The sequence below is a fragment of the Aotus nancymaae genome, unplaced genomic scaffold (assembly GCF_030222135.1).
Source record: "Aotus nancymaae isolate 86718 unplaced genomic scaffold, 86718_ANA_hifiasm-v0.15.2.pri h1tg000131l, whole genome shotgun sequence".
Classification (NCBI taxonomy): Eukaryota; Metazoa; Chordata; class Mammalia; order Primates; family Aotidae; genus Aotus; species Aotus nancymaae.
This window is the reverse complement of record NW_026988546.1, coordinates 3,454,599-3,474,267: the sequence shown is the minus strand read 5'-3', so window position 1 is coordinate 3,474,267 and position 19,669 is coordinate 3,454,599. Positions and strand designations below refer to the sequence as shown.

General features: G+C 39.7%; 1 protein-coding gene across 1 annotated transcript; it reads left to right on the top strand.

Moving 5' to 3' along the window:
• Nucleotides 1-673: 673 nt before the first annotated feature.
• TXNDC9 (thioredoxin domain containing 9) lies at nucleotides 674-15,518 on the top strand. Its single transcript, XM_012475838.2, has 5 exons — nucleotides 674-811; nucleotides 3,460-3,680; nucleotides 9,115-9,233; nucleotides 11,723-11,977; nucleotides 14,741-15,518. Exons 2-5 carry the CDS (start codon nucleotides 3,492-3,494, stop codon nucleotides 14,856-14,858), a joined length of 681 nt encoding a protein of 226 aa, XP_012331261.1. The 5' UTR covers nucleotides 674-811; nucleotides 3,460-3,491; the 3' UTR covers nucleotides 14,859-15,518.
• Nucleotides 15,519-19,669: the final 4,151 nt, after the last annotated feature.

Below are 19,669 nucleotides of genomic sequence, written 5' to 3'. Positions count from 1 at the left end.
GAGTAAAGAACCACAACGAACTAATAATGAGTCCTCTGGGGTTTGCGAGAGAGATAGACAAATCCAGGACAAAATAGGGACCTCTTAGTAACATCCGTGCATTATGCATTATGTACAGTCACTGAATAAAACATAGAACAGGACACACCCGATCAATTCCCTAACATAGGTCTTCATTTTTACCCTCAAAGCGAGAGCAAGTTCTAAAAATTCCTGTGTTTAGGGGAGGCAAGAAGGAACCTACAGGAGTAGTGGAAGATGTTCTATATCTGGATTTGGACGGTGATATTTTGGGTTTTAACTATGCAGTAGTTCATTGTGCTGTATATGTTTATGCTTCGACTTTAAGAAAAAGAAAACTGTTCATTCAACAGAACGGAAACGCAGTTCGAGCGTCATTGCTGAGCAGGAGAGCAGCTGTCTCATTTCCAGTCTCGCGCACTGGACCGTGAGTTCTGAAGCACGGTCCTGAAAAAGTCCGGCCACGCCAGCCTGCGCTCTAAAAAACTGCAACTCCCAGCATGCCTTGCGGCCTTCCAATTCGGCCGTGTACCGGGAGAAAAGCATGGGACGAAAACCTCGGGTTCCGGGCTGCTGGGCGGGAGGCGCACGCGCAGAACTGCTCGCCACCCGCCCTCCCGCCCCTTCCTCGGGCGTCAAAAGTGATATCGCGGGAGGTCCGCAGCCAATAGGGAGGCGGAAGTGACGGCCGGTTTGTAGCCGCCGGCAGCTACTGCAAGGCTAAAGCTAGAGTGGACCTCTCTTTTGAAACTGCTGCTCTCTCAGTTCTCAGGCATCACCGAGAGCTCAGGTGAGGCAGAGGGTAATGAGAAAAATCCGACCACTACGTCCTGGTGCTGGTGGACACTACGCTGCTCCACATCCGGGGCGGGGGAGGGGCGAGGCCCCGGCTCGGTGTTGGCGTCCTGGCGGAGGCTCTTGCGCGTGCGCACGAGGAGGCGTTGAAGTTGGGGCCGCCGGGACTGTGCCTTCCCCCGTCTCCCCGGGCGCTGGGATGCCATTGGGGAGGTACCTGGGGTGCGGTTAGGGACCAGGCCCCTTGGTTGTTTTGGCGGATACCTGTAAGGATGTCCAGGAAATGACCGGGGAATTTGAGGACGCGCGGTGTCCCACCTTTCCAGCGGAGTAGTAAAAAGGAAGAATCAGAGGCTGTGGTTTGAAGAATAAAAAGCTAACAGGGGGTTGTTGGATCGTCTACTTACCCCGTTCTCAATGCTCTAACCACCAACACCTACACCCAGAATAGCTGCTCTTAATCGCTTCTGTTTCCAGTTATCCCAGAATTAAATGCTGGCCTCATCCTTTAAAATTTCAGGGATAAGCATTCTCTGTGCTTATCTCTGAAGCACAGGTTCTAATGTGCAATTCAGTAACTTATTTTCTCCTCCTTCCAGGCCTCTCCCTGAGGGTCACAGTCCTACTGACATTTTCCTTGGGCAGTAGGAAGTGTGGAAATCTTTTGCTGTATTTGAAATACAGCACCTTTCCAATTTTATAGCACTTACAAGGAGCTTACAGTTTGGTTTTTTAAACTCAAATACTTTTCAAACTTAACAGCGTAGTAATTTGAACAGAAGCGAGGCAAATGTTCATTCAACATTAAACACGTTTATTGAGTACCTTTTGTGTTCTGTAGCGATACAAAGATGAAATCAAGTATGCTTTTCAAATGCTTTTTGAAGAAAAAGCATTCCTTCAAGAAGAAGGAATCAATTGAAGTTTGCAAGAATATTTCTTTTCAGTTCAACGTTTATAGAGGGCATGTGTGGATCAGGATCTGTGTCAGAAGCTGAGTGAATGAATTCACAGTCTGTTATGAAGTTTTGGGTGCTTCAGTAGTATTTGCAAACATATCATAGTTTATTGATATGCAACAGCCTCCTGCTTTGATAGACAAATTATAAATCATTCCTGGGGTAATAACCCTGATGGTACAAAATACTCCCATTTCTTTTAAAATTAGTAAAATTTTGTACTAATTGCTAGTAGAAAATACTCCATTTCTTTTAAAACATATAGTCATGTGCCACATAAGGACATTTCAGTTTTATGAGATTATAATACTGTATTTTATTGTACCTTGTCTATGTTTAGATACACAAATGCCATTATGTTACAGTTGCCTACAATATTCAGTACAGTAACATGCTGTACAGATTTGTAGCCTAGGAGTAATAGGCTGTATGGTATAACCTAGGTTTGTAGCAGGCTGTACCTTCTGGGTTTGTGTAAATACAGTCTATGATGTTTTAACAACATCAAAATCACCTAATGACACGTTTCTCAGAGTGTATTCCCATTGTTTTATGGGTTTTTGTTTTTTGTTTTTTGAGACAGGATCTAGCTCTGTGGCCCAGGATGGAGTGGAAATAGTGTGATCTCAGCCCACTGCAACCTTGGCCTCCTGGGCTCAAGCTATCCTCCTCCCATCTCAGCCTCCCTAGTAGCTGGACTATAGGCTCGCACCACCGTGCCCGCTCATTTTTCTATTTTTAGTAGAGACAGGGTTTTACCATGTTTCCCAGGCTGGTCAAACTCCTGAACTCAAGCGATCTGCCCAGCTTGGCCTTCCAATGTGCTGTAATTACAGGTGTGAGCCACGGCACCCAGCCTCAAATGTATTCTCATTGTGAAGTGATGCATGACTCTAATTGAGATAGGTCTTTCTTTCTAATCTGGATTAGTTATATTTTGAAACTCTTATTTTGCACAGAGGAGTGATGGGGAAAAAATTTTTTTTTAAGTATTTGGAGTGTTTTACATCAAAATGAAGAACACTGTCAGTAAATGGAAACCAATATTAATTTTTCAGCCTCATCGATTTTTTTTGTTACATAATAGGAGAACAGGAATGGACATTAATGCTTAGGGAACACCAGGCACTGTTCTTTACATAAATGGTAATGAGATGTTTTAGGAGTTAAATGAAATTCATTTGGGCAGCAACCATGAAAAAATCTGTGTTTTGCTCAACTCTACTCTGTATCTGTTTAAGTAAAGTTTAATATATATATTTATATGTAAAACTTCAGTAGCTGTACCTTCCTGTTGTTTGCAGTTGTTTCTGATTTCTCTTTTCTGTTGATAAAGAACACTGAATGTCAGTGTATATCACTAGGTATAACTTCACAACTCATTTCTCTGTGGTTTGGTGATGGTCTTAAAGACTTGTCTTTGCTTTAGTATAGTAAAACACATGCTAAATCAGAAGCACCCTAAATTTGCTATAAGTTGTTTTTGAGTGGTGTGACTGGAACCTATTGAAAATTAAATTTAAAAACACATAAAAATTCTTAAGCCCAATATCAAGTGCTTGGATGTCATTAGAATACTCCATAGAGTTCACATTATACACTCACCAGAATTTTTGAAGATGGTAAAGAAAAGCTTGCTTATTGTTTGCATTTTTAAAATGTACTTTGTAAATCTTCTCCCCAGCACCCAGGCTGAACTCTGTACCATTTGGAAGAATGGAAGCTGATGCGTCTGTTGACATGTTTTCCAAAGTCCTGGAGAATCAGCTGCTTCAGACTACCAAACTAGTGGAAGAACATTTGGATTCTGAAATTCAGAAACTGGATCAGATGGATGAGGATGAATTGGAACGCCTTAAAGAAAAGAGACTTGAGGCACTAAGGAAAGCTCAACAGCAGAAACAAGTAACCTCTCTGCTCTGCTTTCTGAAATTGCTATAACAGTATGCGCCTAACAACTTATATATACATGTGCTATAGTACTTACATTTCGTTCTTTGTTTTTAGGGATTTTGGAATTCATAGTACGTATTACTGTTAAAAAATTTCCCAGAAAAAATATGTTTTGAAGACACATTCAAAATTAGCCCAATCTCTGTATTAATCTACAGTCAGGTAAAAGAAAGATCTGCCCAAGATCATTTTTCTGAGCTTGAATTTGTTTGGTTGAATGGAGGGCTAGGGAGTCATTGGTTTCCATTTCAGGTAATATTAAAGCCTATCACAATTTAGCTGTTTTCAAAGCAAATGAGATAACACACATAAGATAAGAGCTATTAAGTCAATTTATGTTGAAAAAATTATTTCAGGCATTTCCAACGAAATATTTATGTGGCATATTCAAAAGAATGCATGCTTTGTAACAAAGAAAGGTGGCCACAGCTCTATCCTTGTTGCCTCTTAGAATGTTCGTATAGAATAAATGCAGAGTTGTAAACTCTGATTGAAACCAATGGATTAAATCCTGTAAATTGAATTTTTTTTCTCCTTTTTGAGACAGTCTCACTGTGACACCCAGGCTGCAATGCAGTGGTGACACCTCGGCTCAATGCAACCTCTGCTTCCCGGGTTCAAGCAGTTTTCCTGCCTCAGCCTCCCGAGTAGCTGGGACTACAGGTGCACGCCACCATGCCTGGCTAATTTTTGTATTTTTTAGTAGAGACGGAGTTTCACCATGTCGGCCAGGCTGCTCTTAAACTCCTGACCTCGAGTGATCCTCCTGCCTTGGCCTCCCAAACTGCTGGGATTACAGGCATGAACCACCACATCTGGCCAAATTCTGTAAATTGAATTTTGATTAAAACATATTTCCATTGGATTACCTGGAAATACATTATTGCCAACTCTGGTTCCTTTTCAGTTGACTGACTAAAACATGAGGCTTAACTTTTATGATGAAATAAGGAGTTTTGGCCAGGTGTGGTGGCTTTCAAGTCTGTAATTGCAACACTTTCAGAGGCCAAGGTAGGCAGATAACCTGAGGTTTGGGAGTTCAAGTCCTGCCTGGCCAATGTGGTGAAACCCTGTCTCTACTAAAAATAAAAAAATTAACCAGATGTGGTGGTGCGCACCTGTAGTCTCAGCTACTTGGGAGGCTGAGGCAGGAAAATTGCTTGAATCCAGGAGGTGGAGGTTGCATTGAACTAAGGTTGTGCCACTGCCCTCTAGCCTCAACAATAGAGCTAGACCCAGTCCCTCCAAAAAAGAGAGGGAGTTTTGTTTTGTGTTACTTTAGCATGACTTTGATATGTTTACACCCTCATGTTTAGAACAGTTGATATGTTTAGAAGAGTTACTACGAAAGGAAATAATCTTTTATGAGTGAGTCCAAATTTCTATATTTTGAGTTTTCTAAAATAGAGTATGTTACATGACTTTTATTTGTACCCTATTTTAGAAAATAGGTTGCTTTTCTTTCTTTTTTTTTTGAGAGGGAGTCTTGCTCTGTTACCCAGGATGTAGTGCAGTGGCATAATCTCAGCTTACTGCAGCCTACATGTCCTGGGTTCAAGCGATTCTCCTGCCTCAGCCTCCCAAGTAGCTGAGATTACAGGTGCCTGCCACTACACCCAGCTAATTTTTGTATTTTAGGAGAGATGGGATTTCACCATGTTGGTCAGGCTGGTCTCAAACTCTGACCTCAGATGATTTGCCTGCCTTAGCCTTCCAAAGTGCTGGGATTACAGGTGTGAGCCATCCTGCACCAGGCCCAGTTGGCTGCTTTTCATAGTATAGGGCTGATAATTAGTATGCAAAGGATGAATTATTGAAATTTAAGGTAATATATGTTTAGGTTCTGCCACAAACTCATATTTCATGATTACATTTAAGTACACTACTAATTGCTAATGTGCAGCTGAAAATAATTATTCATAACGAGGATATTTTTGTAGAGAGACTATGAATTCACCTGATTTGCAGTGATGAACATGCATTAAATAATGTCTTAAAGGAACTTTTTGGCAGTTCAAAACAGTGGTCTGAATATTTATGGTTAAAACCAACTAAGTCAGGGAGGCTGGATATAGGCCTTTTTTTATTATTAATGTATAAATCAATTTAAAATGAATTTGTCATGGAGTAATTTAGAGGGTCTTATTTTAGAACTTTCATTGCATTTTAATAGATCTTTTTTATTAAAATGTCTTCTGGAAGTAGGCAAGAAGCCTAGTGATTTTTGTAGATATCCTTTTTATGAGAGATTATACAGTACTTATACAGTAAATTTGATTTTTTGATACACAACGATATTGGCGAGATCAGTGTATGCAGAGACATACTCAGCACTTAACAGGCCTAGGTGAACCTATATTCTTCTCTCAGCCAAGCACCCTCCTACTCTTAACTAGAGCTGGCGCACATAGGTAGGGAGCAGAGGGATAAGGTAAGAAATAGGAGGAGTTAAGCAGAGGCTTGGGTGATGACCACTGAGAGCCAAGTGCTGCCCAGCTGCCATGCCTCAGGTAGGCCCGTCCTGCCTCATTCTGTTCTGCAAGTACCTTAGGAGCACACGCTGTCCATAAGGGGCTATGCTAAGAGCACAGGGGTGTGGTGAATGTGTCAGCAGAGGCCCTGAGCATTGGTAGAGGTTCAGAATGGGCACATCCTCCCTCAGAAAAGCCAGGACAGTTTCAGGTCTTCAGCCTCTTGATTAAACACTTGAGAATAAATAATGAAAAGAAATAGCAGCTTTTTTTTTTTAGGCAGAGTCTTGTTCTGTTGCCCAGCTGGAGTGCAGTGGCACAATCTTGGCTCACTGCAACCTCCACCTCCTGGGTTCAAGAGAGTCTTCTGCCTCATCCTCCCTAGTAGCTGGGATTACAGGCACCTACCTCCAAGCCCGGCTCATTTTTGTATTATTAGTAGAGACGGGTTTCCCCATGTTGGCCAGGCCGGTCTTAAACTCCTGACCTCAGGTGATCCGCCAACCTCAGCCTCCCAAAGTGTTGAGATGACAGGTGTGAGGCACTGCACCCAGCCTAACAAATACTTTTTAAGGGCACATATCATTGGTAAATTGCAAAAGCAGTCATGAAACTTCATATGCCAAAGAAAATATCAGGTTCTCCTGTGCATGTCAGTTCAACATAAGCGGATGTGATTTGGACACCACAGTTGTTATAGTCTGGGCCATGTTCATTGACATCCAAAGGAGGAAAGGAGATGGCCTTCCTGGCTCTTCGGTTGGACCTCTTCTGGAGGGCTGGATTGAGACGTCTGTCACATTTTAAGAAGACACGAGTATGTTTAGATGATATCCTGGAAGAGTAGGAATTCTAGAAATCTTTTCATATGAGACTGGTTGAAAGGAACTGGAAGTGTTCAGTGTGGAGAAGGGAAAACTTAGGCAATGTGTGATGTTTGAAGGGCCGACATGGGAAAGAGATTAAAACTTAATCTTTGTTCAAGCTGGAAGCCACAGACCAGTGTTATGAATATATTGCAGTTCATTGTGAAAAGACCTTCCTAACAATTAGTACAGGTGCAGATGCTTTTTAAACATTTCTAAGGTGGTTATCAAAAGCAGACAGGGCTCTTGCGCTTCAGAGGTGCAGTAACCTCCTTCTATCCCCAAGAGAAGGCTTTATCTCATAAGCATTATTTTATTTTTTACTTTCTTCTTTTTCTTTTTATTTATTTTTGAGACAGAGTCGCTCTGTTGCCCAGGCAGTGGTGCGATCTCAGCTCACTGCAACCTCTGCCTCCCGGGTTCAAACAATTCTCCTGCCTCAGCCTCCCTAGTGGCTGGGATTATAGGCACCTACCACCACGGCCAGCTAATTTCTTGCATGTTTTTTAATAGAGACAGGGTTTCGCCATGTTGGCCATGCTAGTCTCAAACTCCTGACTTCAGGTGATCCAGCCGCCTCGGCCTCCCAAAGTGCTGGGATTATAGGCATGAGCCACCATGCCCAGACTCATGAGCATTATTTTTAAAAGACTTCTAGTAACTTGGGTCAAATATTTCTGATTTTAGTAGTTTAAGAGTACATGGATAAAGTTAAGTAGACATTTACATTCTGAGTCTCTCAAGTCTAAATTTTTTTTTTTGAGGTTATGAGAAAAACAAATACTTTTAGTTACCAAGACAGGTAATTGTCTTGAACCCAGGCCATGCTGTGGAGACATTCACTGCCCATAGACTAGTTTTGCATTGACAGTAGAAACAGGAAAGTAAACTGCTGAAAGAAATTTATTTCTCTATAAGGTAAAATTGACTTCAGCCAGGCACAGTGGCTCATGCCTGTAATCCTACCACTTTTGGAGGACAAGGTGGGAGGATTGCTTGGACATAGACATTTGAGACCCGCCTGGGCAATATGGTAGAACCCCATCTCTACCAAAAAAGAAAAATAAATTAGCCAGGCATGGTGTAGCATGTGCCAGTGGTCCCAACTCCTTGGGAGACAGAGATAGGAGGATCTCTTGAGCCTAGGAGGTTGAGGCTGCAGCCAGCTATGAGCATGCCACCACACTCCATCCTGGGCAACTGTAGTGAGATCCTTTCTCAACAATAAAAAACACTTTAAAAAAAGTATTACAGGCCGGGCATGGTGGCTCATGCCTGTAATCCAAGCACTTTGGAGGCCAAGGTGGGCGGATCACCTGAGGTCAGGAGTTCAAGACCAGCCTGACCAACATGGTGAAACCCCGTCTTTAAAAAAAATTTTAAAAATTAAAATACATTTTTTTGTTTTGTTTTGTTTTGGGGAAAAATTGGTAGGTGTCTAATTACTGTTTACTTCATTGTTACATTGCAGTAAAAGTTTTAAAACAACCATTGCATGTTTGCTTTTGATGTATCCCTTTGTGAAATTAGCACTTTTGGGGCCAATGGAGAAATGCAGCATTCACTCTCCCTGTCTTTTCCCCTTCCCTCAGCAGAAATGTGTTTATCAGCAAGTCGTGAGTCAAACTGCTGCCTTTTGAAAAAAAAACCCACAAAATGCTGATTCAGTTCAAAATTAATGCAAATGTTTCAAAACTGGGTTTCTGATATTTGTAAATGTGTTTCTTTATTAGATAAGAGTGTATTACCATTAAAATTATTAGTATATTGCTTTCAAAAAGAGATGATAGACAAAACTATAATCCAGCATCTTTTATTGCATTGGAAAGACTGGCAGAATCTTTTGGAAGGGCTGGGAGATGTGGCTGGAAAGTACTTTAGAAAATATACAATCAAGATATCTCATGGCATATTAAAAGAAAAATCTTAAAAAAAATAATTTTTTTTAAATGTATTACAAAATACAATGGTGATTTAGACACTTAAAATGTCAAGTGATGCTGAAGGAGATATTTCACATGTGTAATGTTTTGCTTCTCTCCAAATTAGGAATGGCTTTCTAAAGGACACGGGGAATACAGAGAAATTCCTAGTGAAAGAGACTTTTTTCAAGAAGTCAAGGAGAGTAAAAAAGTAGTTTGCCATTTCTACAGAGACTCCACATTCAGGTAACTTGGTTTCCATTCGTGACTTTTTCTCAAAGAAACATAATGAACTTTTTCTAAAAAAAAAAAAAAAACACACACACACACAATCACCTGTTTGGATAGAGATATACTGGCTTACTAGAGAAATGAAGAAAACTAAAAGAAAAAGGTTGTTTCATTGTACTCTCTCATATGTTATTTAGTATTAAGTTAGGCAGTCCGGGCCAAGTGGCTAAAGCCTGCAATCCCAGTACTTCGGGAGGCCAAGGCAGGTGGATCACTTGAAGTCAGGAGTTCGAGACCAGCCTGGCCAACATGGCAAAACTACAAAATTAGTCAGGTGTGGTGGCAAGCACCTGTAGTCCCAGATACTAGGGAGGCTGAGGTGGGGCAATTGCTTGAACTTGGGAGATGGAGGTTGCAGTTAGCCAAGGTTGTGACACTGCACTCCAGCTCGGGCAATAGAGTAAGACTCCATCTCAGAAAAGAGAGAGAGAGAGAGAGAGAGAGAGAGAGAGAAGTTAAGCAATTGTTATTTTAAAGAGTAACTTAACAGTTACATGCAAAAATATAAATGAATATTGTTAAAAGTATTCCCATATAAATAGCTATATTTTTGAATTATATTTTCACTAGCTAACTCTAAAAACATCTTAGAAATGTATGCTTAAAATTCTTATCATCATGACAATAATTATTTCCATCTAGTATTGTGATACAGCCACGATGTTGGGAACCAGGAACAGCTGTTGAGAGTCAGTGTTCTTTCACTCAGTCCTTCTTAGCTAACAGCTGTGATAGAGAGACGGTGGCTTGGCCAAACCTTTCACCAAAGCAGAGTTGGGACTGCCAGTCTTGGCTAAAAGGAGAAGTGATTTTTCTTAGACCACCTTAGGTCTCCAAATCTCTCTAAGGAGGCAAATCCCTTATGAAATATTAATACCTCCCCAGAAGAGGTTATGTCTTAAACCAAAGGACCCAAGCCTTTGTGGTTTTGCCCACAGATTTGATTAGTTACCAACACTGAAAAATTGAGAGATAAACCCTTTTGAAAATATTCACATTCAGAATTTTTCTTTAAAAAACTCAGAAAACTATAATGGCAGAGCTGAAATTATAGTGGCAGTCTTCTGCTAACTGGCAGCTGACCCCACGAAACAGACAAGCACTGTGCTCTAGCGTCTCTGGCACTCACTGTGGTGTCAGCCCTGCTATCTTTCTCATTTCTGTGTCCTGCCTGCCCCTTTTTCTTGACCTTACAACCCCATAGCTTCATTGTTAGTTGACACCTTTCAAGAATTGATTGCTGAGATTCATTGACTAAGAGAATAAAAATGAAAGAAAATATTGAGATGGTGATAGCTCTTGTGAGGAACAGGGAGAGAAGGGATTAGGCAGGCAGAAGGCTATCAGAGAAACCCTCTGCCCTTGTGGTACACAACCATCTCCCATTGCCACACATTCCTCAAGTTGCCAACCTTTCACAAGTATGATGAGGTGATATGTAAATATACTGGTATATAAAATATTATTTGTCCACTTTTTTTTTGTTTGGTTTTGGATTTTATTTTTTTGGGCGGGGGGCGGGGGTTGTTTTTTTCAGGTTTTTTTTTTTTTTTTTTTTTTGAGATGGAGTCTTACATGGTCGCCCAGGCAGGATTCTGCAATGGCAGAATCTCGACTCACTGCAACCTCCACCTCCTGTGTTCAAGGGATTCTCCTGCCTCAGCCTCCCAAGTAGCCAGGACTACAGGCACCTGCCACCATGCCCGGCTAATTTTTGTATTTTTAGTTGAGACAGAGTTTTGCCATGTTGGCCAGGCTGGTCTCAAACTCTCGATCTCAGGTGATCCACCCATCTTGGCCTCCCAAAGTGTTGAGATTACAGATGTGAGCCATCGTGCCTGGCGAAGAAAATCTTACTTCTGTTTCCCTCTTCATTGTAAGATGGCTTAATAAAAGTTACTACGGGTATTTTTTAATTCCCTAAAAGCATAATGGCCAAATTTATTTAAATATTATTAGTAACCCTTAGTCTTAATGTGCTTCTTACTGACAGAGTTTCATATTTAGGAGTAAGGAGTTTTTCCTCAGTGATGCTACTCAGTTTTTCTTCATGACTTCCAAATATGGCACCATGTGTGCATTTCTGATTCTTGTAAGTCTCTTCTGAGTTATGTGAAGTTTCAGTTTGTCCCTTCTCAGGTTTTCCTGTGTAAGATAGGACAACTTCCTTTATGACTTAAAGCATATATTTAATATTTTAAAAGATAATATCATTAATGCAGATCTGACTTTCTAGAATCTTATAGGCTGTTTTCCCATCTTATAATCAGGCAGCTAACCTTTGATCTGGAACTGAGGTCATCTGACACACCTGTAGGTTGGCTGCCATGTTATGAGACTCAACAGAAAAACTATATAATTATTAGATTTACCTTAATGACATTTATTTTGGAAAAAAGAGATTTGTAGTTTTAGCTTATAATTTTCTATATGGTTACATACAGGTGTAAAATACTAGACAGACATCTGGTGATACTGTCCAAGAAACACCTCGAGACCAAATTTTTGAAGCTGAATGTGGAAAAAGCACCTTTCCTTTGTGAGAGACTGCGTATCAAAGTCATTCCCACACTAGCACTGGTAAAAGACGGGAAAACACAAGATTATGTTGTTGGGTTTACTGACCTAGGAAATACAGATGACTTCACCACAGAAACTTTAGAATGGAGGCTCGGTTGTTCTGACATTCTTAATTACAGGTAACTTTTAACAAAAGATCATACTGATTTTAGTTCATATATGGTTGATATTTTTACAGAGGACTTTTGTATTGTAACATTTATTTTATGAAATTAAGACCTTTCGGCTAAGGTATAGAAAGTTTCTCAAAGGAAAAGCGTATTTCTTAAAGCATGTATTATTAGTATGATTTTACAGCAAAATCAGATTTACAGATAAAACTGATTTTATAAGTAAAACTGAATCTCACAGTACTCCTGACTATAAGTTAGCTTAACATATGCTATTGAAACTAATTTTGTATTAATCTGGAAACTTAAAATGGCAATCTCTAGTTGACTGTCCCCTAATTTAAGCCAGATTACTCAAATACACACTGACTTAAGTGATATCTCTTTGATAAAATAAAAATTAAAAACACACTATTGCAAAGAAAGTTATATTTTAAAATAATAGATTTTTAACTTAGATATTTCTATTTTACTTGTAGAAGCTGATAAATACAAAAAGGTTTCTATGCCTAGCTTACATTACTTGCTATGAAGAACAGTTTTGGCCGGGTGCGGTGGCTCACGCCTGTAATCCCAGCACTTTGGGAGGCTGAGGCGGGTGGATCACGAGGTCAAGAAATCGAGACCATCCTGGTCAACATGGTGAAACCCCATCTCTACTAAAAATACAAAAAAAAAAAAAATTAGCTGGGCATGGCGGTGTGTGCCTGTAATCCCAGCTACTCAGGAGGCTGAGGCAGGAGAATTGCCTGAACCCAGGAGGCGAAGGTTGCGGTGAGCCGAGATCCCGCCATTGCACTCCAGCCTGGGTAACAAGAGCGAAACTCTGTCTCAAAAAAAAAAAAAAAAAAGAACAGTTTTAGTTTGAAAACAATCCAAAATCCAATTTTCATTTCTTTGTCTACTTCTTCAGACAAATAATTTATCTAATTCCACTTTTTGCCTCTTCTTGATTTGCAAAAGTAACAGGTAAAATTGTGCAATCATTCCAGAGTCATGGTGCCTTTCAAGAAGTAGAAGGTTCTCACTTTTTTCTCTCTGCTCCATGTCCCTCCCCTCTTTTCTCTGACTCTCCTAGACATGCCAAAATCATTCCTGTGTTGTAGAAATTGGTTTCATTTTCTTAATATTAACGTAAATATTAATGTTTATTAAATAAAGTTATATTTTGAAGTAATTTTAAACCTTAAACAAATTGTATACAGGCAGGGGAGCTCACTTCTGTAATCCCAGCACTTTGAGAGGCTGAGGTTGGCAGAATTGCTTGAGACCAGGTGTTTGACACCAATCTGGGCAACATAGTGAGATGAGACCTCATCTCTACAAAAAACTAGTAGAAACAAACCCCTGCAAACTAGTACAAAGAATCTTCATTGTCCCTTTGCCCATATTACCCAATTTTAAACATTTTATATTTGTTTTATCATTGTCTGTATAGATACTATGAAGTATTTGGGGGACCATTTGAGTAGAAGTTGTGGGTACAGTGTCCCTTTACTCCTAAAGACTTCCATATGTATTTCTGAAGAACATTTTCCTTTTTTTTAGTTTTCCACTAAAAAAAAAAAATTTTATTTTTATTTTATTATTAACTTATTTATTTATTATTATTTTTTAAGACAGGGTTTCACCATGTTGGTCAGGCTGGTCTTGAACTCCCAACCTCAGGTGATCCGCCCGCCTTGGCCTCCAAAGTGCTTGGATTACAGGTGTGAGCCACCACGCCTGGCTTTAACTTATTTATTATACTTTAAGTTCTGGGGTAAATGTGCAGAACATGCAGGTTTGTTACATAGGTATACACGTGCCATGGTGGTTTGCTGCATCCTTCACCCAGTCAAGACTTCCATATGTATTTCCTAAGAACATTTCCTTACATAGCCACAGTACAATTATTAAAACAGGAATTACTGTGTAATTGACAGCTCTTATTTCAAATGTTATCATTGTCTCAATATTGTCCTTCATATCAAAAATGCAGTACATTTAGTTATTATAGCTTTAGTTACCATTGTTATTCTTTGGTTCTTAAGACTGATATTTTTGAAGAGTACAAACTGTTTATTTTGGAGAACATCTCCCAGTTTGGGTTTGTCTTATATTTCCTCAAGATTGGATTCAGATTATCGATTTTTGACAGGCATGTTATGGAAGTGATGCATCATATCAGGAGATATGCGGTGGTTTCTTTCATTTCTGGTGACAGCTGAGCACTATGTTAACCAAATGTTAATTCATAATGAATGATAAAAAGGAAAATAGGTCTGGTGCACTGGCTCACACCTATTATCCCAGCACTTTGGGATGCCAAAGCAGGAGGATCACCTGAGCCTAGGGGTTCAAGACCAGCCTGGGCAATATAGTGAGATGTCATCACTACAAAAAATTTAAAAATTAGCTGAGCATGGTGGCACATGTCTGTAGTCCCAGCTGCTCAGGAGGCTGAGGTGGGAGGATCGCTTGAATCCAGGAAGTAGAGGTTGCAGTGAGCCGTGATCACACTACTGCACTTCAGCCTGGGCCACAGAGTGAGACCCTGTCTCAAAAAGGAAAATAATATTGATCTAAAACAAATTTAATAGTACAAAATAAGGTTTAAGGCTATTAACCATCAATATAAGCATTATACTTCTTCCCTGACACCAGCATTTTAAAGAAATTTTATTCTAGTTACAGGAAGGCAACAAAGATAGATTTTTGTGCAGTTTAGCATACTAGTACTAAATCATAAAGAATAAAATGCTTTTTCTATTTTTTTTTTTTAATTTTTAGTGGAAATTTAATGGAGCCACCATTTCAGAGCCAAAAGAAATTTGGAACAAACTTCACAAAGCTGGAAAAGAAAACTATCCGAGGAAAGAAATATGATTCAGACTCTGATGATGATTAGAGCTCATTAATTCTTTGTAAATTGTCTTTTTTCTTCTGCTTCAGATTTAAATGTGTTTTCTAAATTCTATTAATGTCTATACATTAGTCATCTAAATACTCATATTCTCGAGTTTTATACAGTTGTATCACATTGAAAGGTATGTTTACTATTTTCTGTGTGGCCATCATGTTTAAGTTGAGGAAAACTTCTCCGTTCTTAAATTATCTGGGACGGGTCTGGATTCTCTATTTTTGAGATTGACTTTATCACAATAGGATTCATACATCTTTATACCATTCACAATTGTGTTTTTGATCTACAGAGTTAGAAATTCAAAAACTATTCCAGGACTAATTAATTGGCATTATTTATACAACAGGTCAAGTAACATTTACTGCTGCAATACTGCACTTGTAAATGAATTATAAACACTTCACTTCTGGAATATATTTAAATAGCTACTAAAGAACTGGTTATTTATTCTGGACACTGCATGTTGATGTTGAATCAACTGATGCCAGCAGAAAGCTATTTTGGGTTGTGAACATACTGCCTTATTTAAAGGGTCCTGATTGCTTGTATTTTAAACATTAATTAAAAAGAAATCAGGAAACACTTTTGAAATAACAGCATAAGGAACTCCACTGTCTCTGCTCAATAAAATACTTCTAACTGGAAGTTTAAGTTTATGTGGAAATTGTCATAAAAGCATACATCCAACAAAAACATTTTTTCAAGTCTACTAAATCTTAGTAAGAATAAGGACTCTGTGGCATTTGAGCCATGACCCCATTCCCTCTCTCCAATTTCCAGTCCTGGACTACAGTTTCTCCTCTGGAAGAATAGGTTACTAGCACGCCTCATTCCCCCAAGCTCTGTGTTGCAGAAGCCCTTTTGCAAGCAAAAGTAGTCAACAGATTTAGGGCACTCCTTCCTCCACCTAGTCCCCACTTACGGCACAGAAAATCTACCCAAGGAATAGCAGACTGAGAATACTGGGCCTCAATTGCTTTTGCCCCAGCTTACTCATAGGATGAAGGCTCTTTACTTGTATGTAGGGTGATGGTTCCATGCAAGAAGATGCACTTGGAGGAGACCAAGAGCTGTATCACCCTTTTACCCCTTGTAGACTGTGGGTATAACTCCTAGAAAAGCAGGCCACTGTCCCCATCCCTAGCTCTGGAGCAGCAGAAGAGAGGTTTTGTCCAGTGGAAATGGCAAGTCATAAAAACACCTCTGTAACACTCCCTAAAGGGACTATTTAGAACAGAATGAGAGAAGATGTTCAAGTGTAAGGGTGCCACCAAATACAATGGATCTGGGAAGGGGGACTATTAAGAGCAGACTGATAGCTCTCTAATGGCAGCAATCAAAAGGGAATGTCAACAAGCTCAACAAATAAGAGAAAGAGCCTGGCATGGTGGCTCACAGCTGTAATCCTTACACTTTGGGAGGCCAAGGTGGGCAGATCACTTTAGGAGTTTAAGACCAGTCTGGCCAACCCGGTGAAACCTTTTCTCTACTAAAAATTTAAAAATTAGCCAGGCATGGTGGCATGTCCCTTTAATTCCAGCTACTTGAGAGGCTGAAGCACGGGAATCGCTTAAATCCAGGAGGTAGAGGTTATAGTGAGCCAAGATTACACCGTTCCACTCTAGCCTAGATGATGGAGTGAGACCCTATCTCAAAAAAAAAAAAAAAAAAAAAAGACAGCTGTTAATAGTGTTAGAACAAGCCTCAAGGCTACTCTACAGGGGCCTGAACTTAATTAGATTAAACTGCAGTGACTTGTGCCCCAGAGCATTGTGAGAAACAATAGAGTGGCCAGGTATGGTGGCTCATGCCTGTAATCCAGCATTTTGGAACTTGGAGGCAGGAGGACCACTAGAAGCCAGGAGTACAAGACCAGCCTGGGCAACATAGTGAGACCTAAAAATTGTCATTTTTCTCTCTAAAAAATGAAAACAATAGAGTGGTTAGCTAGTAAATTAGTGGGTGCAATAGTAGGATGTGGTAACAAAAGAGATTCTAACTAACTAGAACCTTTCCAAAAAGATCTGGAAAAGGTAAAAGAAAGCCCTATCCAAACCACTGTCCTTGGGGCTGGAGGGAGTAGTCATGGTGACTGCACACGCCCAGACTGTACTGTGAGGAGGAACATCAGAGGCTGCATACTTCAGGGTAAGTGGATTTAACTGAAATCACCCAAGAAACAAAACAAGAAAAAATGCACTGGAGGGTAGGGAGTGGGGGTTAAAGGGAAATTAGTGTCCAGAGCTGCTATGATACAGTATCTAAAATATCCAGTTCTCAACAACAAATTACAAGACATGCAGAAGAACAGGAAATTAATCCATACAAGGAGGGAAAAAGCAATCAAAAGAAACTCAGAGGTTCAATAGGTTGGAAGCAGATAAAAACTTCAAAGTGTTCATTCATTATAAAATTATAAGTGTGTTCCAAAAAATCTAAACGAAACTGCCGGAGGTAAAGGAAGGTATGCTTACGATATTCCATCAAACAGAAAATATCAACAAAGGAATTTAAAAGGGCCAAACTGAAATTCTAGAGTTCAAAAGTAAAGCAACTGTAATGAAAAATTCATTAGAGGAGCTCCACAGTAGATTTGTGTCCACAGATTTAGCAAACTATTGGAAGAAATTATGCTTGAAAATCCAATATTTGATGAAAACATTAATCCAAGAAGATCAAATTGTAAGATAACAGAGATAGATCCATACCAAAACTGTAGTACAAACAATGAAAGAAAAAAATCTTGAAAACAAAAAAGCTACTCGTTGTGTACAAGAAAACCCATTGGCCCAGCCGCAGCTTACTCCTGTAATCCCAGCACTTTGGGTGCTTGAGGCCAGGAATTCAAAACCAGCCTGGGCAATATAGTGAGGCCCTCATCTCTACAAAAAAATTCAAAAAAATTAGCCAGATCTGTTGGTATGCAACTGTAGTCATAACTACTCTAGAGGCTGAGGCAGGAGGATCATTTGAGCCCAGGAGTTTGAGGCTACAGTGAAGTATGATTGCACCACTGTACTCCAGCATGGTCAACAAAAGAAGACTGTCTCAATTATTTTTTTCTTTTCATTTTTCAATGATCTTAAGTTTAAAAAAATAAATAAATGCAAAGCTTTATTTTATGAGTCAGAGACTTGTTATTGAGTCTTAAGATTGTAATACTGCCCCTGGCCAAGTTAATCTGCAGATTCAACAAATTCAAAAAAACAAAAACCCCCACTCCCAGATACCTTTTTGCAAAAATTGATAAGTTAATCTTAAAATTTTTGTGGACCCAGAGTAGCCAAAGTAATCTTGAGAAAGAACATATTTGGAGAACTCACACACTCATATCAAAACTTAGAGCAAAACAGCAATTATGACAGGCATAAAGATAAGTAGAATTAAAAGTCAGAAATAATCCCTTGTGTTTTGTGGTCAGTTGATGTTTGGCAAAAGCGCCAAGACAATTCAATTGGGAAAGAATAGTCTCTTCAACAAATGGCTTTGGGACAAGTAAAAGCTGACCCCTGCTTTATGTGATAAACAAAAAACTCTAAATGTATCAAACACCTAAATATAAGAATTAAAACTACAAAACTTCAAAAATCTAAGAGTAAATCTTCACAACTTTGGGTTACACAAGCCTTCTTAATGTGACATCAAAAGCACAGGTCACAAAAGAAAAAATAGATGAACATCAAATATAAAAATGTTTTTGCTGTAATTGATACCATCAGATTAGAATAACTCAGAATTGGAAAAATATTTGCAAATCATATATCTGATAAAATGTATCCAGAATATGTAGAGAATTCTTTCAACCCAATAAGAGGAATATGAACACCCAATTTTAAAAATGAGTAAAGAATCTTCCCAAAGGAAATGGACAATCCGCCGGGCGCGGTGGCTCATGCCTGTAATCCCAGCACTTTGGGAGGCCGAGGCGGGTGGATCACAAGGTCAAGAGATCGAGACCATCCTGGTCAACATGGTGAAACCCCGTCTCTACTAAAAATACAAAAAATTAGCTGGACAGGGTGGTGCGTGCCTGTAATCCCAGCTACTCGGGAGGCTGAGGCAGGAGAATTGCCTGAACCCAGGAGGCAGAGGTTGCGGTGAGCCGAGATCCCGCCATTGCACTCCAGCCTGGGTAACGAGCGAAACTCCGTCTCAAAAAAAAAGAAAAGGAAATGGACAATCGGCCAATAAATGCATGAAAAGATGCTCAAATCATTAACCATCAGGGAAATGTAAATCCAAATAACAATGACATCCCACTTTGCACCAGCTAGGATGATTGTAATAAAAAAGGCAGACAAGTGTTGGCAAGGATGTGTAAAAATTGGAACCCTCATGCATTGTTTTAGGATTGTAAATTGCTTCAACCACTTTATAAAAGAGTTTGGCAGTCTCTCAAAAAGTCATACATAGTTATTAGCCCAATAATTTCACTTTTTTTTTTTCCTTTTTCCTTTTTTTTTTTTTTTTTTTTTTGAGATGGAGTTTTGCTCTGTTGCCTAGGCTGGAGTGCAGTGGCTTGAACCTCGGCCTCCCAGGTTCAAGCAATTCTCCTGCCTCAGCCTCCCAGGTAACTGGAATTACAGGTGCATGCCACCACACCTGGCTAATTTATGTATTTTGAGTAGAGATGAGGTTTCACCGTGTTGGCCAGGCTGGTCTCAAAACTCCTGACCTCAAGTGATTTGCCCACCGTGGCCTCCCAAAGTGCTGGAATTACAGATGTGAGCCACTGTTTCCAGCCTAATTTCACTCAAGTGTATGCTCAAGAGAACTTAAAATGCGTGTCACATATT